The sequence below is a fragment of the Pseudochaenichthys georgianus genome, chromosome 5, assembly GCF_902827115.2.
Source record: "Pseudochaenichthys georgianus chromosome 5, fPseGeo1.2, whole genome shotgun sequence".
Classification (NCBI taxonomy): Eukaryota; Metazoa; Chordata; class Actinopteri; order Perciformes; family Channichthyidae; genus Pseudochaenichthys; species Pseudochaenichthys georgianus.
In genome coordinates, this window is record NC_047507.1 from 21,562,023 (window position 1) to 21,587,110 (window position 25,088).

Genomic DNA, 25,088 nt, shown 5'->3' on the forward strand with positions numbered 1-25,088 from the left:
CAGCCTGGTGTTGTTTTCATGTTATCAGTAACATTGATCGGAGCAGGTCTGGTGGATGAATGGGCTTTCTGTGAGGGCTGTTTTGTGTGCTTTGTGTTGCATGACACAACCTGAATATGGTAGCAGAGCAGGTGCTACATGATGTAAACATGTAGATTAGAGCACTTTAAAGAGCAAAGAAGTTAGAGGCGGGTGATAAATAAATAAAAAACAAGATGCTTATGCTCCTGCAAATGTAGCCAACTGCAAGATTTCAATCAATAAGATTCAGGTTTAATGACTAATTACCGAAATGTTAAAGAAACTAAAGGGCAGCTGCATATTTAATAAAGGTGTCAGAATAAAGTAAAAAGAGATAGCAGTTGTTTTTACAGACAGATTTCAGTGTGTCAGTATAACATTAGAACATTAGATGTCAAAGTGTATCATAAATAGGAAAAAAAGGATCAACTGTAACCCTGCACCTTCATTCTCTATTGGTAATAATAAATCACACACATGGGAACTAAATAAGGTAACAACGTTTATGTTGGGCTGTTATATAATACAAAGTTAAATGGATAATTTCTCAGCATCATGCCCTCTTGAAAGAGGTCATGGTCCGTCTGAGAAGTTGCCTCTGAAACTAAAGCAGAATGCATCAAAAGACAAGAGTTGTTTGTTATATCATACATTATAAAAGCTAAATGAAAGTGAAGGCAGGTTGGTGGTTGGATTGTTAAACATTTAGAAAAGGAGAGGGCTTGTGGATAATACAAAATACCAGTACAAAAATATGTTTCTTGTGGTAGGGAAGATGCCCAAACACAGACTAAACCGCATTCCCAATCAGGAAAGCTTGGTGGGACTTAAAAGTCTTTCGTACCTTCACCAGCAGAGAAGAGGCTTTTAAACAGCTCAGCACATGTAATCCTTTTAGCCTGCTTTGGTTATTAAGTATGTTAAAGATTATCATTGCATTTTTGAGTTTTTATTTGTACTGGTGTGTTGCAGCTGATCCAGTCCACAGTAGCTCAGGTTCTGGTGTCTGAAGGGACCGGGGGGGAGAGTCCCGGCTGGAGTTGTTTGGGTTGTGGCGCTGTGTGTCTCATCGAGGATACTTCCATCCACACCTACTTCCTGCGCCTGTACTGTGTCAAGGTAAGACGGACTGCAGAACTGATTAGAGTTACTTCACGTACACCTTTGATTTGCAATTACATTTAACATCTTGTTGTGTGTCCCTGTACCTTTCCTAATGTCAATTCTACAGTACAACATCTGCTTATAACCCCTTTCACTTTTCCTTTCTTTTGACCATTCCTGTGTCTTTTCCTGAACAAAGCGTGCGATGCTACTGTGGGAGCAGGAGCTGTACATCCCTTTCAAATACACCGCACCTTGCAAGTTCTTCCACACATTCCCTGCAGATGTAAGCAAGCATCAGTGAATGCAACACGCTCATTAGATTCAGTGCTGAAATGTTACTATAAGTACATAAATTAAATGCTTTCAGTAAATAGATTTGTGAGGTTCCCTTAAATTAAGAATATATCTTTTATTCTACTTATATATATACTTTTACTCCACAGCATTTTTTAAGTCAATATTTTTACTTTTCACTCCTATTCATGTATTTTAAAGTTTTAGTTACTTTGCAGATTAAGTTTATTAATATAAAGTATAAATCAATATTGCTAAATGTGTTATAACGGAATAAGCTGCCCTGCAATAACAAATAAAGTACATTTTGGAAATTGGCTCCACCTTAACCACCTGCAACATTACAATTATTCTTTCAAATAATTCAACACAAATTATATCCCGATCTATCTATTCTTTAAGTATCATCCATCAGGTGATACATTTTTGAGTATTTTTTCATGGATTTACTATGTCTGAACAGGGCAACCAGGTAGGCCTCAACTTTGCAAATGAGCCAGAGGCAGAAGAATTCCTTCTGTCCGTCGAGGCTGTCCAAAGAGACCAAGGTGAGAATAACAGCAGTAACATGATAAACACACTTCAAATGTGAAGGTGAAAACAGCTCTGTCACTTTTCATTTCCTCTAATTTCACGCATTCTGTTTTTCAGAAAAGATGACCATGATGAGTGAAAAAACAAATGTTGAAAACAAAAACAAATCCACAAGTGATCCGCATAGTTCTGGGTGACAAAAATGTTAAAAGGCATAGACGTAAAGAGGTGAAGAGAGTGGTGGATTAAAGGGATGGTTTACTTTGTCTTTCAGTACAATTAAGCCACTGGACCTTTTAGACAAGGAGCCACATTTTCAGATGGAGGAAACATCCACGGTAATAAGTCAAATGGTGAGACTCAAACTGTGATTAGACATTCTGGAAACAGCACACTAATTCAGTCCATTCCCTGTTTCCCTCCTTGAAAAATGTAAGGATCTGGACCCGGCTATGAGGAGGCTGTTGATGCAGGCCAGCCTCACTGAGGAAGATCTGAAAGAAAAAGACGTCGCCGAAGCTGTCGACTGCATCATCAAGCAATTTGGAGGACTAAAGGCTGTGCAGAGAGAGCTGAGGAACAGAGGTACTTTATCTGGAAAACATGTTTCGTAGTGTTTGCTTCTTTTGTGTTTTTTATGCAACAAAATTAAAGATCTTTTAACCCTCCTGTTGTCTTCGGGTCAAATCTGACCGATGTACTACTTTCATCAATCATAACTGTTTTATTTTACATTCGATTGCATTGAGGCTTTATGATCACCACTTTCATTGAATTTGGGATGATTTAGTCAACTTTGTAACACCCATGGTGTTCCCGGACAAAAATGGCCGCCATAAAGAAAAGGAATTAATAACCATCCGGATCAGATAAACACACACACACACACACACACACACACACACACACACACACACACACACACACACACACACACACACACACACACACACACACACACACACACACACACACACACACACACACACACACACACTATAGATGTCCGTCCCCCCCTATGTGCCCAATCCCCCCATGTGAATCACACCTGGCACTCACAAACAAACACACACACACAGAACAATTTGACACATTTCCCGCTCTTATGTGCCCATCCCCCCACATGGATCACACCTGGCACATGCAATACGTGTTCAGTGTCTGTTCTTGTATATTTACTGCAGTTTTTCATGTATACCAGTAGTCTGATACAATATGTACAGTTTGAAAGGGTGTTAAATGAAATGTGGTGATGATTAATGGTTTTTATGTTAATGTAATAGCAGTTAAAACAGGACCGGTCACATTTGACCGTGAACATCAAAGTAAGGGGGGGAAACGAAGACAATAGGAGGGTTAAGACAGTTCTTTTGCATATTTGACAGGCCCAGTATCTCACACTTTGCCAAGAGCTGCAGGGGCCTCCATCTCCCTCTCTCTGAAGAAAGGGCCTTTACCACCGGTTCCCTCCAAAGGCAGCAGCACCCCCAGGCCGGCACCAATGTGGACAGACTCACTACATCAGAGTACAATTCCCCTGCAGATTCCTCCTCCTCCATCTACTCCCGCTCCAGTTCTCCCAGAGAGGATCAGAAAGAGTGCAAGTTTCAAACCTGTAAGCTGATGTTCCAGTTGTGTACATTTGAAAATGTAAAATGTTTGGTGAGTGATCTTCTCTTTTGTTTGCGGTATCAGGTGGGCTCATCAACAGCTACAGAAAAAGGGGACCTTATTCTGAATGCCATGAGGGAAGTCTTCAGACAAAAGCAGATGCAAAAGACAAGTGCAGATGTGGAGCCAGACACTAACGGCGACAAGACCTTTTGAAGAAACTCCTGTTTGAATTGAGCTGTGATACACTCATTTAAATTGTATGTGATATGGTGAGATGCTGACTCTTATCTCTTATTCTCTCACAAGGCCATAGCTGAATCAAGCTGTTAACACAAGTTACTGCTGCGCCCCCATGTCACTGCATTTTAATCAGACACTGTCGCCTCCAGGAAGCATATTCATAATCCAACTACTAGATGTAATATGCCTGGTTACATGCTTTTATTATAAGTTTGTTTCTGCAAAACTTTAATTATTCCATTCACTTAATTTCAATTTCATCCATTTCCTTTATTTGAGTTGAATAGAGAAGAAGAAATGCACACAAGAAAAAGGTAAAATCACAAAATCACTGAAAAAGAACAAACCTAAAACAAAGCCAATAGGAATAAAATGTGGAATTGGTCAAAAGTATCTAAAGACTAATAAACGAATAAAGCAATCCAAAATCATAACATATGTAGTATCCCTTAACCTGACGCTGAAGGAGCTCAAATCCTGTTTCACTCCAGAATTGTGTCAGTTCTTACCTTACAGGCTGTGGAACCAGGAAATACCAGAACATTTAAAATACTATTTTGTGATTTAATGTTTAATAATCTGCACCCTTAAACTGAAATAAATCTATACATTTTGACGTTATTCCAGTTAAAGACATGGCCTGAAGATTGTGTGTAAATGCTTCTTGTTTTATAATGTATTTAATCAATACAAATGCTATAAAACATTACAAATCAAATGTGTTCTGGGTGTTCAGGGGCAGCTTCATGCACTGGCTGGTGCATATAATACCGATTATTATTCCGACATAAAAAAAAGGGTTTACACATATTTAACCAGGGTAGATGGATGCACATGAGCAAAGCAAAACAATAACAAGTGGCTGTGCTTGTGCACGTGCATGCGTGCGTATGTAGGCGATATGAGCCCGCGCCTCTCTCTCCATTCATTGCTGCGCTGCTGCAGGACTCACTCTGCTCACCACCTATGCTCAACACGCTGGAGAGAGGAGGCTTTAAAAACCGGGACCATGAGGGGCTCCTGTCGCTCCAGAAACACCCGGGACAGGGCAGGTAGGGTGCAAACTCCCACTGAGATCTTACTTTTCTGTTTCTTATTTATGTTCTGTAAACTCTCTTAAGTCGACATAGAGTGCAGTGAGTGCTACAGAGCAGCTGGGCTAGCAGGCTGAGGAAGTAAACAAGTCTCTGTCACGTAGGCATGCTCCAGAGCTGACAGGGCTGAATACCGAGGAAACACGGGTCAGGCTGCAGCAGGAAACATGGTTACAGACTGCGTTCGTGTAGTAAATACATAGTATGCAAATACAGGGATGCCTAAGTAGCTAAAGCATCTTCCTATTTGCTGCTAAGCCTGTCTGCAGCTGCTGGTTAGCTAGCCTGCAAGCTATCTGGTGGGCTAACAGAACAGTTAATGAGAGGATGTAAACACGACTGTTTGTTTTCGGGTCAAGGACCACGAGATGGCAGATCTGAGAGATGAAGTTGCAACTGCAGAATGTTCGAGAAATATCTAGTTGTTTTTGCTACTTTAAAGCTGATGTGAGGACATAATATGTGGAAGGAGGTGAGAGTAGGTCAGATGGACATCTTTAAACACCTTACCTCCAGGCTCGTTTTACTGCAGATCTTAACCTCAACGCACTTTTAAGAGTTTTTGTTTTCAAAGGATAGTGTAGGCTTGCTTTTAATCGTTTTTTGTCTTGTTATAGGGATACTTGTAGCTTAAAAATGCGACTTACACATTTGTATTGTAAGAAACCCAATTGATACAAAATATGCAGCAGTGGAACTTTTAGTGGCTTATGTCAAATATATTTGCATGTTACTGTTGGCATTTAAGCCTAAACTTGTTTGTGTTTTACTTTTGCATACTGTCAAACCCAACCTACTATTCTATTAATATGCTCAATGAATACTTCACATACTACAAAGGATTTCATTTGCATATGAATTACATCTGAAACAGTGCAGATACTATATATATATATATATATATATATATATATATATATATGTTATTTAGGGCCTCGGGTGATGGCTTTTCCGTAACTCTTTTTCTGATGATGCCTGGAGGGCCTGTTTAACATTGTGTTACTGTACTGTCATATTGCAGAGAGGACAAAGTCTATCCAACAAGTCCGTGATAGATTGTCTTACTCCAGGGACCGATACACGGACATTTGCACGCATATGAGCACAGAGGTTTAAAATGTTGTGGCAGATGTACGAGGGATGAACAGAGCTCAGTGTTGGTGTGCAGAATATGCTCTGCTGTCAGTCTGCCACATAGAGAGGTGGGGCTAAGCAGAAAGACAGGGAAAACATGCTAGAAGATGCTACATGTGTATTCGAGGGAGAGCCTGGCCCAGTTATTTTAAGGTCAAGTACAAACACTGCTTTTTATTTTAGCTGTTCAGTATGGGCCTAAAGTCAACCAGCACGTTAAGCTGCCTCTGCTGTAAACAGGGATGTTAACAAGTCACTGTTTGTGAAATTATAGAGTTAGCTTTGTCCTAACTGTGTTTAAAACTGCGGACGGAGCGAAATATGCTTCAGTGGGTGCAGCAAACCATCACAGATTATTTTCCGACGTGCACTCCATAGTGGCAGGGCAGGATATTTACCCTCATGCCAGCTGCAGTACATTAACCTTCTCTATCTCCCATTTTCTGTCATACTCAAAATGTTCATATTTATTTTTATCTCCGTCAGATCACTTCTCTAAATAATCACAATAAAACACTCCCTCCCATCCTTTCTGGCTGGCTCATTGCGCCTCCCTCCCTCTCTCCCTCCCTCTCTCTCTCCCTCCCTCTCTCTCTCTCTCCCTCCCTCTCTGTGTCTGCTCTCTATCTGGGGGAAAGTTCACCCGCTCGCTCAGAATCTCATTATAGGCTCCATGGCCCAGGCAGAGCTGCAGCCTGTGTAGCCATATAATTTCTTAAAATACAATTTCACCCTGTTTTTTTGCCAGTTTGCATTAAAGCCTGTTTTTTGTACACTTTAACATTTTTCCCTTTGCATAGTTTTCTTCTGCACATGAATTATTTTCTTACTTTGTCTCTGTTTACTGCCTAAATGTGAAGGGTTCATCTGCAATGCCCACCAAAATGAAATGCTAAACTTAAATAAAGTAAAGCCAACTCAGTCTATGTACGCCTGCTCACTGCAATGATCTTGCTGATGTTTTGACATGTGGGAGCATTTAAGTGCGAGGTTGTTTGTGTTATTTGTGTTTATGCTTGCAAATGTTGCAACATTTCTGTCCAATGGAGACATTGATCTTTCTGGCTCAGATGAAACCTCCTCTTCTGTCATCCCTGGCATGTAACACAAAACGAACATATAGATCAGTTCTGCATTACACTACAAAATAATAGTCTATTAATCATAGTTGACACCAAACTTATTAACAATATATTTGATAATCAAGTAATCCAAGTTTTAAGACATTGGTCAATCATAAATATTAACCATTCTCTGTTTGCCTCTTCTCCGCTGTAGGTGCTTGCTATTTTTCTTTAACTTATATCTTTGTCAAATGCATGTCTTTTTGGTCGGACTGTATACAACCAGCTGTTAAAATTACAACCGGGTGCCTTACAGGGTTAAGGCCTTGCCTTGAGCTATATTTTAACTTTCTGCATACTTTTATTGTGAGTATGTTTTTCATGGTTTGAGCTAGAGACCTTTTTATTTAAAAAATAGTACAGCATGCATAATGTTAATATTTTAGGAAATAGTGCTCTGCATTTTTTGTGAACAGGGATATCTTTAAAAAGTAAAGGTTTTCTTCCAATATGTGTTGGTCCTCAACTAGAAAGTTGACAGGCCAGCACATAGCCCTCACCTCAACCCAGTCTATATTTTAAAATGTATTTAAATGCTTACTGAATGAAGGCCTTATTGCCCACAATCTGTGTCCTTCCTAAAAGCAGAAGCTGTTATAACCGCACTATGCTACTTATCTTAAAGCAAATATCAATCATATATAAAGTATACTCTATAATTGCAAAACAACATATTATACTTAAGACAGAAATAGAAAAACACAAGAGTGCATGAAAATAGATAAGAGTCCATGGAAATAGACAGGAGGTTGGTACTTGACACTAATATGACACACTATTTTAGTCTGTAAATCTGTAAATTAGGTAATATCAAGCTACGATGTCATGAAGACAGTGAAAACAGAGATACTTTGTATGGTTTTATTTTGTGTGTATCTAGCTGAACAAAAGTATCATAAACTTTTGCTTGCCACAGATCTTATTTTCTTAAAGGGAACCAGCTCTTAATTCTAACTCGCAACCAAATCATTTTTATTTTAAATGTTATGTTAAAGCAGGTCAAACGAAGAGACTTCACACTGGATATACAGTATAATGCATGTGCGTTCCTGTGTTGGTGTGGGTGCATGTGCATGTGTCTGTGGTGAAGTGTGTTGTTGGTGGGATTAGTCCTGCTGACATGCTGAATCTCGTCTGACCTCTGAGTGTGTTTACTGTCGCAGTAGATGTTTGATGATAACACAGCGGCCAGTAGGGTAAAACCTTTTTTTAATGTCAACATCAGTTGAGTAAAAAATTGGCCTAGAAGTGAGTCGGCAGCTCCCCCTGGTGTTACATCTCTGACTCTACATAAGGCTTCATCAATAACAAAACAATTAAATATCCCAACAACTCAGTGTTATAAAATTGACATGATTTAGTCATCAGTTGAAAGTGAAACTTGAACCACTTGTGGCTTCTGGTCAGTGTTGTGCAAAGCTGCTGCACTGGACCTTTTTTGTCTTGTGTAGCTGTAGTCAACATTCTCTCCAGTTTCATATTGTTTTGGTTGTGTACAAATGCTATTCACACATATTTTGGCTTCTGACCAACACACTGCTGTGTAGAAACAAAAACAAATCATGACAAAGGTGTTTTGTATGCAATACTTAAATGCTAGAGAACAGATAATAGGTTTGCTGCTGCTGAAATTATTTGTCTATGAATCAATTAGTTGATATGCAGGAAATGTATTGACAATAGTTTGGGCCATTTATCACAATTTGCTGATTCATACATTTTCAATTTCATGATGCTGGTTTTCTGTTATTTTATATCTTTGCTGATTGAATGCATTGGGTTTTAAATGTTTGGTCAGACAAAACAAGCTACTTGGCGGTGCTCTCTTGGTCTGTGGTAAGTTGTTGTTATTGGCTGCAACCTATTTTGCAGTTTATGGATGTATCTAATGATCTGCTGATTATTTGTAATAACTAATGGAGTCATTATTTTTGAAAATGTCCGGATAACATAGTACAGAATTACCATTATGATTCATCAGAGGCCAAAAGGACATCTTGAAATGGCTCCTTTTGTCCAACCTTCCCTCAACCCAATGATTTTGAATGTATATGTATTTAAAATGTGATAAAGCGGCATATCCTCCATTTTGAAGAACTGAAGCGAATCAATACGATTAATTGATTTTCAGAATAGTTGTCGATTAATTTAATAGTTTATGACTAATCAATTAATCTTTGCAGATCTAGTAGACATTAGTTTCGACCCGAAATTGACCTGCACAGCAACTGTTGGTGGCTGACTTTCTCTAAAAAAAAAAAGTATGCAAAAGGTTATGATAATTAGAATAATTGCATTAAATGAACAGTTATTGTCATTTAAAAAAAAAGAAGCTAATAGTGGTTCATCATCCATTGTTTTAAATATGTTTTCCTCATCTTATGTAGAGGTTGTTGATGACTTTTGCCACAGGAAGGCTGTGTGCTGGTATCTGTGAGGCTCGTGGCGGGGTCGTGTGCAGGCGGTTTCACTGAAGATGTTTATGTGAGCTCCCAGCCATCACGCCCTCCATGTCCCAGAGCCTCCTCTCCTATTGGCTACTGGACCTCTCGTCTCTTCTCTGATTGGCTAATTTATCAGCTGCATTCACTGCCCATGTGTGCAGCATGTCAACAGCTGAACGCTTGTTTTTCACTGTCTGCCTTTTTCTGCTATTGTTGCTCACTCCGTGTGACATTACGGTAATATTGTGTCAGTTTTCCTTGAGATATTTCTGAGAAGGATTTTCAGGGCTTTTCTTTGGTTGTGTTTTACATCTCAATAAGTTTAGTAAAGTCCTAAGCGTCACACGACTGAAATATGTGAAAAGATAACAAAAAGAACAACAGCTTTACATGATCAAATCTTATCTGTGATTGACAGAATGGTTTCCTTTAGTTGTGCATTGGCGACTTTTTGACATTTTATATGATTAGCCTATTTGTACTTTCAATGTCATGGAAAAATAGTAAGTATACCTTGAGTTAGGATACTTTGTCCATCATGTGTGGTATTTATTTAAATAGTTGAGGGAGTTGCTCGGGGTTAAAATAACACTAGTGAACTGCTGCTTAAGCAAAGTCACATCCTGTCCCTCCTTTGTTTTGCTCCTCAAATCTCGCTGCGCTCCGCCTCTAGTGTTTACGGTAGTGGATCAACTCCCGTTTCTCAGCTGATATGACATCCATCCCCCGGCAGCCTGCTGCACCAGACCGCCGGGCTACAGCCCACCGCTCACTTCACCGCTAGCAGGGCAGCATCAGTGAACCAACCTAAAGGATGTTAGACAACGAAGAGTTCATGCTGGAGAACTCCCCGCGGGAGCTGACCCAGAACCCGCTGAGGAAGATCTGGATGCCGTGCAGGAGCGCGCACATCGCGCAGAGAGGCGGTAAGATGCGGAGGACTGGCACGAGCCGCACAGGGATTGGACTGGGAGCTGATTTGGGCTCCTGCTGATCACATCCTTATTTTTTGTTTATTTTGTTCTTAATATATATATATATATATATATATATATATATATATATTTTTTTTTTTTTTTTTTTAATTATTGTATCCTTGGTCAGTCAGGCTTTGATTTTAAAGCTACTCCGATATGTGATATTTACGTTTGTTTAAAACCATGCGCAGTCAAATAAGTGCTGAATATTTCTGCCCTTTTTCCTTTTTTTTGTAAGTGTTGCATAATCTTACCCCCCCCCCCTTATAATACGGGCATGGAGGAGGTACATTTGAATTGCAATCTCGGTGAATTAGATTTGGTCATATGACACATTTGACCCAAATACATGCATTTGCCCTCAAGACCAGCCTTCCTGTCTGATGTGTGTTGACCTGAGAGAGTGGAGGAGAGAGGGAACATTACATTACATGTCACTTGTTAGACGCTTTTATCCAAAGCGACTTACTACTCAATACTGTGGGCAATCCCCACAGGGGCAATTTGGGGTGAAGTGTCCCAGGGACACAACGACATACTGACTGCAGTGGGGTTTGAACCTGTGACCCCTTGATCCGAACACCAACGCTCAATCCACTGCACCACACGCCTCCAGCTGGGCTTCAGATCTCAGTCTGCAGGTCGGTCTGCTTTTCGCTGAGTCAAGCTCTGCGATCACAAGCAGTCTAGTATCTGGCTCTAAACACTCTGTGCTTCAACTTCATCTCTTATTATTGTGAGTCTCTCTAGACATTAATCCTTAATCCTTTGTCTCATTTGATCAGTGAGGGCAGGAAGTGTCCCGCAGGGATATTTGCAGAAGTGCTTAGGGTTGTGACCTTTATATGGATGTGACTAGTTTTTTTTATTAGCATTTGGTTTGGCCTTTGTTTGTATTACCAAAAACATGTTGATGGAAAGTAGACGTATTTGCCTGCAGAATCTCAAATGCTCTCATTGCTTGTATGTTTGACATCCCTAAATAATGATAAAGGAAACCTAGAAAAATTATTATATTTAAGTAAGAATGACAAATAAATCTAGGTAATAGAATGTGATTTACTTCCAAAAACATCCTCAACGTTTAAAGATTCAGCTTCTAAATTCCCCAAGACTTTTGTGCCCAGTAAGAAATGCTTAACAACCTGAGCCTTATTGTTCCACGTCGCTGTCCTAATGAACCAGCGTGTGTCTCTGCTCAGCTTTTACAGAAGTGTGTGAGAGGTTTCAACCTTCTGAGCTCTACTTGTACAATCTCATCCTTATATTCAGTATAAGGTCTCCTTAAGAGCTATTCTCAAGTCTTGATTAGACATAATTCAAAAGGGGTTATAAGATGTTTCATGGTCTAGAGAAAGATATGTTTTGTTCACTGTTTCAGTTGTTGTAATAATGTGTGTCACTGTCACTCAATGTGAGCCAACAAGTGTTCTCAGTGTCTGCTGTAATTATGAGCGGTCTTCAAAACTAATTAAACTCTTGCTGGATGAAACAATGTTGACAAGCCATGCTAAGCCAATACCTATACAGAAATGAGTTAAATCTCTTAAAGCTCTGTGTTTCTCTCTCTCCCTCACACAGTGTGCATGACAAACTGCCCGACCCTCATCGTGACGGTTGGACTTCCAGCTCGAGGGAAGACCTACATCTCAAAGAAGCTCACACGCTACTTGAACTGGATAGGTGTGCCAACTAAAGGTAATAGCTGCCCCACTAACACATTCACAGATACACTGAACAAAAATATAAATGAAACACTTTTGTTTTTGCTCCCATTTTTCATGAGATGAACTCAAAGATCTAAAACATTTTCTATATACACAAAATAACCATTTCTCTCAAATATTGTTCACAAATCTGAAAAAATCTGTGATAGTGAGCACTTCTCCTTTGCCGAGATAATCCATCCCACCTCACAGGTGTGGCATATCAAGATGCTGATTAGACAGCATGATTATTGCACAGGTGTGCCTTAGAATGGCCACAATAAAAGGCCACTCTGAAACGTGCAGTTTTGCTTTATTGGGGGGGTCTGGGGGGGTCCGAAAACCAGTCAGTATCTGGTGTGAGGGGTAGGGGTAGGGTTAGGGTAATGTTGTGAATCGAGTGGCCCATGGTGGTGGTGGGGTTATGGTATGGGCAGGCGTATGTAATGGACGACGAACAAAGGCCACTCGATTCACAACATTACCCTAACCCTACCCCTACCCCTCACACCAGATACTGACTGGTTTTCGGACCCCCCCAGACCCCCCCAATAAAGCAAACATGCACGTTTCAGAGTGGCCTTTTATTGTGGCCATTCTAAGGCACACTTGTGCAATAATCATGCTGTCTAATCAGCATCTTGATATGCCACACCTGTGAGGTGGGATGGATTATCTCGGCAAAGGAGAAGTGCTCACTATCACAGATTTTTTTCAGATTTGTGAACAATATTTGAGAGAAATGGTTATTTTGTGTATATAGAAAATGTTTTAGATCTTTGCGTTCATCTCATGAAAAATGGGAGCAAAAACAAAAGTGTTGCGTTTATATTTTTGGTCAGTGTATATTCACATATTACTTTATTTGGAAAGCAGCAATGCTCCCGTCTGGTAAAAAAACGTAATTTTGTAATATGTTACAGAGTTCAACGTTGGCCAGTACCGGAGGGAGTGTCTGAAGATCTACAAGTCCTTTGAGTTCTTCCGGCCAGATAACGAGGAGGGGTTGAAAATCAGACGGTAAGTCTACGGCAGGCCTGTCAACTACCTCCACCTCTGCTGTTTCACTACAGCATGGGGTGTGTCTGCAGATCAGACAACAAGTAGTATTCTGTAGGTAATTCTGTGAAAGGTTTAATAAGAATAAAGTGTTAAGAACCTAAACTTCCTTTGTGAAAACGAAAACACAAAGGAACATAGTTCATATTGTCCAAATGTTTTACTTTCTAGTTTACCTTCGACCTTTAATGTGCACACATTGTTTTAAATTGATGGGGGTTGGGTGCCAGATATCTTCATCTTCATAACACATCCTTTCAATAAAGCAGAAATGTAAACCTCTTTTAATTCAAGGTTGTCTCGTATTGTCTGTCACATGATATTTTGTATGTTATGATCTGCACTTGCTGTGTTGTAGTTTTATCGTGCTTGTTTAGTTTAATAATAGAATACCACAATTTACGCCTTTGGCTTTGTTTTGTTAAAGGCAGGGTAGGTAATTCACTTCAGAAACACTTGGAATGCTCTTAACATCCCGATAGCAATGAATACATTTAAATGCTTTGACAATAAATACATTACAAAATGTCATCTGTGGAAGCCGTGGCGCTGTAAAAAGCACGACCAATCATCTGAGCCGGCCCGGGTCAAATAACTGGATGGCCTACCTGCCTGTCAGCCTTCCATGCACAAACTTATCTCGTGCCCTCATTGGTCATGTGCGCGTTCGTGTGTGTTGGAGGAGGGGCTCTGTAAGGAAGTCTCAAGGAAGGGGCAGATTTTTTCCGGTTGTGCACTTTCAAATTCTAGCACACTCGAGCTGGTTTCTCCATTCTTACCTACCTACCTTTTTAAATGTTATTTTAACTAATAAATTCAGCAGTGGATGTATTTGGGTATTAAAGTAAGAAGTCTTTGCTGTTTATGTCCTCCAACAGTCAGTGTGCGTTAGCTGCACTCAACGATGTCCGGCAGTACCTGAGTGTGGAAGGAGGACAGGTGGCGGTGAGTCCTTAACGATGTCCTTAAGTTATCCTTAGCAAATGATAATAATATCAGTTCATAAACTGTACATTGGAGCTGCCTAAATAAATGTTTTACCTGTTGTTTCAGGTGTTTGATGCCACAAATACAACAAGAGAACGAAGAGGGACCATCGTCAAGTTTGCTGAGCAGAATGGCTTTAAGGTATGTCAAATAAGGAAACGTGGGATTGTGATTCCTCCTGACTTCATGACTCCATGTTTATCATAACATCTTGTCAATGCAGGTGTTCTTTGTGGAGTCTGTGTGTGAAGACCCAGATGTCATTGCACAAAATATAGTGGTAAGCCTTTTTCTCTTCTTATTCTATCCATACAAATCACTTAAAATACAGTAGTAAAAAAAAACTGTTCTCTCTCTCTCTCTCTCTCGCTCTCGCTCTCGCTCTCGCTCTCGGTGTGTGTAGCAAGTTAAGTTGGACAGCCCAGATTACATACACTGCAACACAGAGGAGGCCATCGAGGACTTCATGAAGAGGATCAAGTGCTACGAGTCGTCCTACCAGCCTCTGGACGAGGTTCTGGACAGGTGAGGAACACAGATGATTTAGAGAAGAATACACGTTCTGCTCAAGATCTGCTTAAGAAGAGACTATGCACATTATCATGAGCCCTGGAGCCAGTCTTGTAAAAATGCCAGATTTAGCCACAAAGGCTAGTTTTCATCTGCAGAGCCTGGCAGGTTAATGGCATTACAGGAAACACTGAACTGTGACTGACTCTCTTCTCCAGGGATCTCTCCTACATAAAGATCATCGACGTGGGCTGTCGTTTCCTGGTGAACCGCGTCCTTGACCACGTCCAAAGCAGGATCGTCTACTACCTGATGAACATCCACATCACGCCACGCTCCATCTACCTGTGCCGCCACGGGGAGAGCGACCTGAACATCAAGGGCCGGATCGGAGGAGACTCTGCTCTGTCTGCCAGAGGAAAAGAGGTGCGTGTCACACCTGAGATCAAATGTCCTCCAAGTTTTGTGGAGAAATGATTGTTCTCATTGGATTTCATCTTGTGTTCTAGTATGCCAAATGTCTGAGGAAGTTCATCCAGGAACAGAACATCACAGATCTGAAAGTGTGGACGAGCCAGATGAAGAGGACCATCCAGACGGCGGAGAGCCTGGGAGTGCCGTACGAACAGTGGAAGTCTCTCAACGAAATAGATGCTGTACGTTGAATCATCAACATACATTTAACAGCCTTATTTTAAGCTTTGTTTACTCAAGTTTAACACATATTCTCCCTTCTTAACAAAGGGTGTGTGTGAGGAAATGATGTACGAGGAGATCCAGGAGCATTTCCCTCTGGAGTTTGCACTGAGAGACCAAGACAAGTACCGCTACCGCTATCCCAAAGGAGAGGTGAGAGCGTGATGCTTCCTAAAGGCCGGGGATCCTTCTTACGAGGGGAATGGATTTGTGTGTGTGCTGTGATTCTGACAGGTCTCTGTTTCTCTGTCAGTCTTATGAAGACCTGGTGCAGCGCCTGGAGCCTGTGATCATGGAGCTGGAGAGGCAGGAGAACGTTCTGGTGGTTTGTCACCAGGCCGTCATGCGGTGTCTTCTTGCATATTTCCTGGACAAGACTGCAGGTATGAAAGACTCGCAGTAGGAACTAAAAACATGATTACAACGTATTGTCAAGCTGTAAATAGAAATATGCACCTTGACCCTAAAAGAAGTTTCATAGCTTTCCGTCTCTGCCTCCACAGACGAGTTGCCTTATCTCAAGTGCCCTTTGCACACGGTGTTGAAGTTGACCCCCATGGCCTACGGTGAGTTCTGTCATTTTCAAGACTTAGATTGCAATATATTCTTTTTAACTTCATTAATTTTGATACAATACAGTATAAATCCCATGTTGTTTGATTAAAAAACAATCCTATTTTCAGTCTTAGGTAAATAAAAAACACCTAGACACAAAATAATGTAATTATCATAGACATATGACCATGCTTTTTTTTGCTGGAGGACCCTTATCGTGATTTATGAGTACCTTATTTCAAATGGTTTGATTGTTTTTCACCATAAAAAGATGCCTGTCCTATCAGTGTTTCAATGCAAATGTAATAAAGCTTTTTCAGCATGTTTCACTGCCATCTTCACTTTAACGCCTGCTGTCATAATCACATTTGATGATACCGGGAATCTCCATTATTTGTATCGTGCTATCTCCACTAACTTTGAATAATTGCTGTGCTCTTCCTCAGGATGTAAAGTGGAGTCTGTGTATTTAGGCGTGGACTCGGTGAACACACACAGAGACAGACCCGAGGTAGGTCTCACAGGCAGCTCTCAGAAATGTCTCTCAGCAGAAGACCACTTGAGTCCCCTTCAGGTGTGACTCGCTTCACTGCGTTTTCCACACAGCTCCTCGGGGACGCAAAGGGGAGAATGTCACGCAGTAAACACGTCACCTTTAAACGCTGTGTGTGACTTTCATCATTACTGGAGAAGCACACTATGTCTTACATCATTTTAAGTCTGCATCTCCCACCTGAAGCAGTCAGTGCGGAGCCTCCTCTCTCTGAGAACGCACATCTTTCACACATGGCAGAGGACCCATGTCCCGATGTTTCCTGACAGAACGACAACTGTGACACTGAATGACCATTGACGCTCCTACCTCCATCCTGCCAGCAGTGACCTTTTCTCATCTCATGTTTGTCTTTTGTGATGGGTATTTGTTCTCATGTCTTTTTCTGTATTGGCCCCAATAGGTCAACACACTGCTACTTAAGAAAACGCTGCAAAGTACAACCAAATACAGAAACTGTCAATCACACAGATGTCAAACTGTTATATTCGCTTAATAGAAAGACTCTTTAGAATTGAATATACAAACAAAGTAATCAGTAGTCCAACAGCAGACATCTGAAATAATCATTAAACCATATAATCAGAATGTCAAATCAAAACTTTAATTTTCCACCAACACTGACTCCACAGCGAGCTGTTCTTCTGTTGTGTCCTGACTTGCAACATGTTTGGTTTTGGTTTTGGCTTTTTTCTATTAAATGCTGCAAATGTGGTGTCAAGACTGGTGAAGATGTTCCTCCAGTCTTCATTCCTTCACTAGCTGCAGTGTGTTGAGTTCTCGGGGCCTACGTTTTACATCTCAGTGCATAACTGGAATCCAGTTTCAGGAGGAATCACTCGGCTGTGTGTATTTGTACATCTATATTTGTGAGGACCAGTTTGACTACGACCTCTGGAGCGACGACATATTTTAGACTTTTGGTGGTGTTTAAAGTGCTGACTAAGGGTGGGGGCTAGGGAATTATCTGCCTCACAAGTATAGAGGTGTGTGTGTGTGTGTGTGTGTGTGTGTGTGTGTGTGTGTGTGTGTGTGTGTGTGTGTGTGTGTGTGTGTGTGTGTGTGTGTGTGTGTGTGTGTGTGTGTGTGTGTGTGTGTGTGTGTGTGTGTGTGTGTGTGTAATGAAGGAGAGAACATAAGAACATTACCTACATATCATTTCTTAAAATACAATTTCACCCTGTTTTTGTGTATGTTTGCCAGTTTGCATTAAAGCCTGTTTTTTGTACACTTTAACATTTACATAATTTTCTTCTGCACATGAATTATTTTCTTACTTTGTCTCTGTTTACTGCCTAAATGTGAAGGGTTCATCTGCAATGCCCACCAAAATGAAATGCTAACCTTAAATAAAGATAATTGACGATAAAATCAACATTTACAGTTTCAACCATTTGTTTGAGCACGCACATGCTTAAATTATTTATCATGAAATGTAACGTTTTTGTTTTGGTTGTGAAGATTATTGTAAATATAAAAGTCCAAAATGGAAAAATCCTCCTTTCTCCCATTATTTTTTTAAAAACAGTGACTAATAAGTACATGTATCAAAGGGAGGGGGGGTGCCAGACTTGATGTGTCCCAATCAAGCGTTAAGTAATGAATGGATACAATATATACATGATTGTAGAGTAAAATGCTTACTTCTGTGCTATAACTTATTCTGAACCATGAGCAAGTATTGGCTAAAAGTAAATCTAACTTTTAAACTTATTTTACGTAAAAACCTCTATAACAGCAGCCATTCATAAACTCAAGGAATACTAGATATAAGCATGCATTCTGCCTTCATTAAAGTCATTTGATCATTTGATCAGAGATACTGTAGTGAAGGATTTTAACGCAGTGCTTTTCTCACCGTTTCAGAATGTGAGAGCGCAGCGCACGACAGAAGACGCTCTGCTGACAGTCCCAGCTCACCTCTGATCTCTGACCTCTGACCTCTGCTCCTCCTCCGGGTCTCTGAACTGCATCAAGGTTCAAACTGTAAAGCACTTTCACTAAACGTAATCCATTTTTATACGTCTTGTTTTGTTGTGAACTGAACTCCTACTGTAGCTTAACTCCCTGTGAGAAAAACTAAAGAATATGCTAATATTTTTGATAAATGGGTTTACTTTTAATGTTGCAATGATTATATTCCCTTAACTTTGAGCACCTTTTTCCATGATATTATTTATATTCCACTGTATATTGTGAAATGTATACTGCCATATAATCTAAGTGTCTCTGAAGAAGGCAAAGGCGGTGAAGAGACAGTTACTACGAGAGACTCTTGATGAAAGTCTTAAATCCCTGAGATCAGAAACGTTTAAGAAGACAAAGAAGAGGGTGTGTTTGTTTTTTTAACAGCGTTTCCTTCGCTAGATGTTATATACAAAAATAGCGCCATTTTTCTCAGTGTGTAAACTCTGAGTAAAAAGATTGATATAAATCTTAAAACATCCCAGAGGTGAAGATGAAATCCTTTCCCCACACAGGACGTGGTACACTGTAAACGGAAGTGACACGGATGCAGCAGATGTCCTGTATCACACCTCTTGGGACGAGGCTCTGCTAGTTATCGTTTTTTCAAACCAAAAGGGATTTTTTTGGACTTCAGATTTTGGCGATAAAGTGAAATGCTAATACAAATCTTCTGTCTGAAGTCAGTCGCTTTCGATTGAACAATAATGTGATCATTCAAACAAATGCCTTTTTGGAGTATAAAAAGAACTGTGTACACGCATGTTTGTTTGATGTACATTTTCTGTTGGAATTACCATGTTTGTTTTTTTAAAAGAACTATGTATAATTTCTGTAATATTATCCATTTCTGTGCTCAGAATATAATTCCAAATGCCTTGTTTGTCTCCAGCCGTGAAACATTCAATAAACCCTCGATTTTTGAGGAAACCAAATCTGCTCATTGTGCTTCGTGTCACAAAAAAACTCTAAAATACAAAGAATAATATTTTTATTTATCATCACTTTCAGCAAGTATACTTTTTTTATTATTATTTCCATCTACAATAGGTTTTTGCTGTGGACTGAAGAAACGTGCACCAATTGATTGCCCTTGTGGTTTAAGGTCTGTCATAACAAAACATTGCTAAATGAAATGGATATGCATATAATATATATATTTAAAAAACATTTGAATCCATATTTCCCTGTGCTCATAAATATTGATACAAATACCTTTTTAAGGACCTGTCCTGACTTCTAACATTCTAAAGGCAGAAATTAATGTTTGGTATGAATAGTCAATATTTACACACAAAAAATATCAATATTTCTGAGCAAAGATTAAAGGGCAAAAGCCCGTTGGCCTGTACGTCTTATGTTTCTCAACTTCTCTCGGCTGAGCAGATTCAGCCTCCTCTGCTCTGTGAAAGCTCCGCGGTGGCGGCCAAGATCGCAAAAGGAATGTATTCCCAGGGTTCTCTCCCTTTTAGAACTGCAAGAGTCAAAAGAAAAACAATGTCTAAGAAACAGAACATCTGAAGGAAATAATGGAATAATAGCAAAACTGTTACTGTATACATATCTGAGTCAAAGTCCTACCATACAAAACTCAAAAGAATGCCACTTGTGCATAATGCTGCATCCATTCGAGCGTGAGATGCAGAAACAAACTTAAACTTACATTTTTGAGGAACTCCTCTGCAACAATACGAGCCCTGGCGTTGACAGACAGCTTCATCTCACTGATCTCCTTGTCGATTTCCTCCATGAAATGAATGACAAAGTCCACCAGTTTGTGCTTGTACATCTGCTCTGTGTGGAAGTTGGTGATGAGAAAACTGATATCATAGCCCTGCGAAATGAAGACGGGGGACAAGAGATTGTTTTAAAAACTCCAAACAGCAATAAACCACACAAATCAAGGTTTCCCCTGTTAGCAACAAATCATTTTTCTAGTCAATTTGTGAGCATTTGTGGAAAACATTAATGGCTTAAACATAAAATGGCAAAAATCATTTGAAATACATTGATTGGTTTCTGCTTTCTCCACTAACTGGAACATTCAGGTTGCGTTCATGAGCAATAACCATTACTGGCCATTTAAGGACTTACATTAACTCATCTTTGATGTTTTATAATGTATAAAACAATTGTTATTTTTGGTTAATTACCATCCATTACCTTCTTGCTCGTAAGGCTAGAGCTCAACTTAGACAAGATAAGATAGTTCTTTATTGATCCCAATTTGGGACATCTTTGTGTTGCAGCAGCAATGACATGGTATTGTACAATCAGAATTCAAAGACAAGAAATAAACAAGAAAGTAGAAAATATAAATGTTGAATTTACAAATGTACAATAACAAGATGTAAAGCAAGGTATTATAGATACATAAGTATAAGTATGTGAAAGATGGAATATTAAACTGAATATATAAATGTAAAATGTACATTTATTCCAAGAGAAACTATGGAGCAACTAACTTCCAATAAATAAATAGATATATGTAGAAACCCTGTAAATGTGACACTGTCAATGTCCACTTGCCTCCACTGGTTTCCTCCTGAGGATGAAGAAGTTCTCCGCCCTCATCATCATGAACCGCATGAACTTATGGCACAGGATCTTCTCAATCTCATCGGCCTGCACAGTATTTAAAAGGACAGTCAGGATTACAAGTACAGTTTGGATCTTTATATAATAATCGTTGTATTTACTTGTTGATAAGCAACCATTTGTTTATTGTCAGGGTCTTAAACACATAACCATTGTGACCCGACCTGCTTGACAGCGATGCTGACTCGGACAGAGTTGATGGAGCCCTCGATCAGAACTTTCTCTTTGTCGTTACGGCTGATGATCACAGGCTGGAGGAGCAACTCTTTACTGCTCCTAAAAGGGGGAGAAAAACAGAGAAATCATTTTCGGTCGCACAATCAGTCCACAGGGACTAAGAAGGGAAACCCAGAATTCATGCACTGCTGGGTGTTATATGCTCCAAAGTCAATTTCAAAGTTGAGGTGATAACTCACCGTACTTCCACCTCTGGTTTGTTGTGTCTCTCCACCACCTGCGAGGAGAAATTCTCCAGGCAGACGGCCGCTTGCAGGGTAGCACGAACTGCATTGAGATATGGGCGCAATGTGGCCGTCTGAGAGAGAGAAGACAGAAAAAAGTAGATGAGAAATAATCCTAAGGAGAACGTCTGAATCTACAGGCAGGTAGAACTAAGACTCAAGACCTTTTAAAAGCACACTATTCACTAGTTTCACTGCACGTAATAACGTCTACAGTGATATACACAATGACTGCCTTCACATGACACAACCAGCAATTCATCAAAAGCACATATCCCTTTTTTAAGATGTTGTGCTTCTCCTATTTTATACAATTATGAAACAAATCAGCAGTTTCTTTATTGAAAAATATTATTTACCTTCAAAAGTTGAATGACTCCAAAATCAATGTAGTATTGTATCAGTACACTTTTATTTTAAGAACATTTTGTTATGGAAAAAAACGTTCCAATGGAAACTAATTCATTTTTCATTAATATAAAATATGAGAAGCAATAAAATCAAACATTACAAAATAAGTTTTTCCCACACATCCAATGTAGCAATAACATTCTGCATTGATGTGTGTTGCATAATGTTCAATAATACGAGCAAGATAGCACAAGTATATTTATAATAATATTGTTTTTCTGTCATTCAAAAAATACATTATCGATTGTCTCTGAGAGCTAGCTTTCCTCGGACCATTATGAATATCAAAAAGTAAGTAGTGGATAAAGTACTATCTTATCTCTTAGTACAACTACCATAGACTGTAGTAGCCTTACATCTGTAGGCCTAGAGTAGGCCTACGTAACTTGAGGAAATGTAACGTTAGGCTCAAACCACTGGGTGTTCGTGTTCAGAATAGTAAGAACCACTGGTATAAATGTACCAAATGATAATGTATCAATAAAATGTTAATTTAAAGATGAGGGACGAACCAACATCACCGTGTTTATCAGTTCAGGTGGGTCACCATATGTGTCCACCATTGAACGTTACTTAGCAACAAAGTATTACTATGGAGCTGCGACCTGACGGGTCATTATAACAGAAACACTGTCACACTCTGTGCTGACAGGTACGAAGAGGCCATTACATTATCAAGGATGTTTCCTTTTCAGCTAATCTTAGCATGTTAGCTAACTGCCTGCAGCTATTCTGAATAGTAATAGAGAAAAAACGAGCTGTTTTCCCTAAATGAATGCCGTGTTAGTCGAGGAGAGTTAACGACTTAACATCGGCAAGGTTGGATACATGTAACTGATTAACTGTGTCGGTTTATCAGCACAAATGTCAAATGTATCTTACCATATTTCTCTGTGTGATGAGCGGCGGCTAAAGGCGGAAGTAGCTACACTTGACAGGTTTTCCGTGAACACAACACCGGAACTCAGCTCTGCACCGGACGTTCTTGTTCTTATGTTCTGATCATAGACTGTATATATAAAGGTTCTGATACATCCATGGTGTAAAGAGACATATTTGGCACAACATACACAAATGCAAAATAGAGATTACAAAATGACCATTTAGCAGTAAATATTATAAATGTACAAAATACGTTTTCCGTGATACTTTATTCAAAAATAAAGGCAGTTGATTCCCTTTTTCTTCAACACAAATAACAAGATCATTGGAGACAAAACATGACAGCACTTGTCAATGTTAACATTTTGTTCAGTTTCTTTACTTATCGTGCCCATAGTCACATTCTTTGTGATCAAATAATATTGCAATGGGGTCCAGGATTGTCTTTAATGTATCAGTGTTTGGTAGTGTGCCAGAATTTAAATGACAATAATGCCAAATATGCAATAATCCCTAAAATCCAGTAAAAACTCACCGGGTCATGATGTGAACCCGTTAAATAATAATATCAATCAATCAATCAATGTTTATTTATATAGCCCAATATCACAAATGTTACATTTGTCTCAGTGGTCTTCACAGTGTGTACAGAATATCAGTATGACAATACGACACCCTCTGTCCTTAGACCCTCACATCGTACAAGGAAAAACTTCCGAAGAAAACCCAGTTTAAAGGGGAAAATGGGAGAAACCTCAGGGAGAGCAACAGAGGAAGGATCCCTCTCCCAGGACGGACAGACGTGCAATAGATGCCGTGTGTACATTGAAAAGATAATACATTTGCAACATAGGTAGTCCAAATGTTTGGAAATGCATGCGTGTATAATAGGAAGATGAATCCACGAGGATATCCATCCAGGACCGATGATCCAGGACCACAGCTACGACTCAAGATCCAGCGCTCGCGATCCAGGACACAGGACCGCAGGATCAGGATCAAGACTTTTCAAATTCTCGTTTGTCTTCTTGGTTTGGATGACTGAATGACTGGCCCTGACTCACAGCTGAGAGAAGAATGTTAGAATGTTACAAATGCTTTTCCTGCCATGACAATTCAAAGGGTCTGCTGCAGAAAAGGTTTGTAGGCCTTTGAACACAAGTGTTGCACTGTAGGAACGGCACGGTTTCAAATAATACAAATACATGTCAAGTGTGCTTGCTGGCTCACTGTTACGATTTAACTGTTATTGTTATTTGTAACACTTGTGCTTTTCCTACAATGGCGCAACAGATTGTGTTCATGGCTGTGTTCTTCAAGGCCCTGCAGACCTACACAACTCTGCAATACTTCTGCCCGATTTACTTCCTTTTGACATTAAAACAACCTGTACTGTACTGTATAAATTAGAATGTACTACTCACTATAAAATAAACAATTGACTGAGTATCATGTAGTAAATCGAACATTCTTAACAAGGAGTAAATGTACCGCCACACTGACAGGAAAGATAGGGAGCTGTCAATCAAGCAGCCCTAAATAATCACACATCTTATGTTTTAAGTAATACAAGAAAAATAAATCAAACGGTAAAAATGGATTCATGAAACACCGTAAGGAATTACAAAGACAGAGACACATATTGCTAGACCATTGATATATTCAAGAGTTTTATTATTTGACGTCCCAATTTTCTTTGACAACATCATTGGCATCGCAGAGATTTCTTTTCTATAAGGAGAAGGAATAATACCAGGGCAAAATGTTGGATCTTTTCTTAAAATGGAAGAGAGAACATCCATTTCAGTTCAATCCATCAGGCATTTACCTTTACCATCTATACACTGTATGACTGTAATGCACAATCCGTTAAAAATATTAAGTACTAAGCCAACCTGAGCTACAAGCAAATAGAGAGAACAGCAATAACAAAGACAAGACAGAAGAAAGGTGTATGCTGTGTTGGTGACACGATTGTAATTCCAAAGCGTTGAGAGATGTCTGATGAAGGACATGACACATACAGCAGTAATAGTAGCAGTACAAGTAATGTTACATAAAAGGCAAATATTAATATATTGAGGAATTACTCCATGTTTTACAATGTGACTGCGTTTTCAGC

The 25,088-nt window shown here is 39.6% G+C and overlaps 2 protein-coding genes across 5 annotated transcripts; one reads left to right on the forward strand and one right to left on the reverse strand.

Moving 5' to 3' along the window:
* Positions 1-4,747: 4,747 nt before the first annotated feature.
* Positions 4,748-19,549, forward strand: pfkfb4b (6-phosphofructo-2-kinase/fructose-2,6-biphosphatase 4b). 4 transcript variants are annotated; one of them, XM_034082632.2, is made up of 14 exons: positions 4,748-4,862; positions 12,165-12,281; positions 13,213-13,309; positions 14,227-14,293; positions 14,402-14,476; positions 14,559-14,615; positions 14,739-14,860; positions 15,064-15,271; positions 15,355-15,501; positions 15,590-15,694; positions 15,795-15,924; positions 16,045-16,107; positions 16,543-16,607; positions 18,516-19,549. In XM_034082632.2, exons 1-14 carry the CDS (start codon positions 4,820-4,822, stop codon positions 18,573-18,575), a joined length of 1,356 nt encoding a protein of 451 aa, XP_033938523.1. In that variant the 5' UTR covers positions 4,748-4,819; the 3' UTR covers positions 18,576-19,549. The 4 variants fall into 4 exon arrangements, with proteins under 4 accessions (XP_033938523.1, XP_033938522.1, XP_033938521.1 ...); XM_034082630.2 differs by lacking the exon at positions 4,748-4,862 and adding an exon at positions 10,307-10,532; XM_034082631.2 differs by lacking the exon at positions 18,516-19,549 and having other exon boundaries at positions 16,543-18,024.
* A 39-nt stretch (positions 19,550-19,588) lies between these two features.
* arpc4 (actin related protein 2/3 complex, subunit 4) lies at positions 19,589-23,059 on the reverse strand. Its single transcript, XM_034083075.2, has 6 exons — positions 22,967-23,059; positions 21,629-21,747; positions 21,377-21,488; positions 21,144-21,239; positions 20,278-20,448; positions 19,589-20,088 (listed from the first exon to the last, which is right to left on the reverse strand). The coding sequence occupies exons 1-6, from the start codon at positions 22,967-22,969 to the stop codon at positions 20,083-20,085; spliced, it is 507 nt and encodes a 168-aa protein (XP_033938966.1). The 5' UTR covers positions 22,970-23,059; the 3' UTR covers positions 19,589-20,082.
* Between the last annotated feature and the right edge of the window lie 2,029 nt (positions 23,060-25,088).

Coding starts and splice junctions, on each gene's coding strand:
- pfkfb4b (XM_034082629.2), top strand. CDS start 10,421: ATGTTAGACAACGAAGAGTTCATGCTGGAGAACTCCCCGCGGGAGCTG. Junction 10,533..12,164: donor GCACATCGCGCAGAGAGGCG/GTAAGATGCGGA, acceptor TCCCTCACACAG/TGTGCATGACAAACTGCCCG. Junction 14,477..14,558: donor CTGAGCAGAATGGCTTTAAG/GTATGTCAAATA, acceptor TTGTCAATGCAG/GTGTTCTTTGTGGAGTCTGT.
- arpc4 (XM_034083075.2), bottom strand. Junction 21,240..21,376: donor TCAGCATCGCTGTCAAGCAG/GTCGGGTCACAA, acceptor AATACTGTGCAG/GCCGATGAGATTGAGAAGAT. Junction 20,449..21,143: donor TCAGGAGGAAACCAGTGGAG/GCAAGTGGACAT, acceptor TTCATTTCGCAG/GGCTATGATATCAGTTTTCT.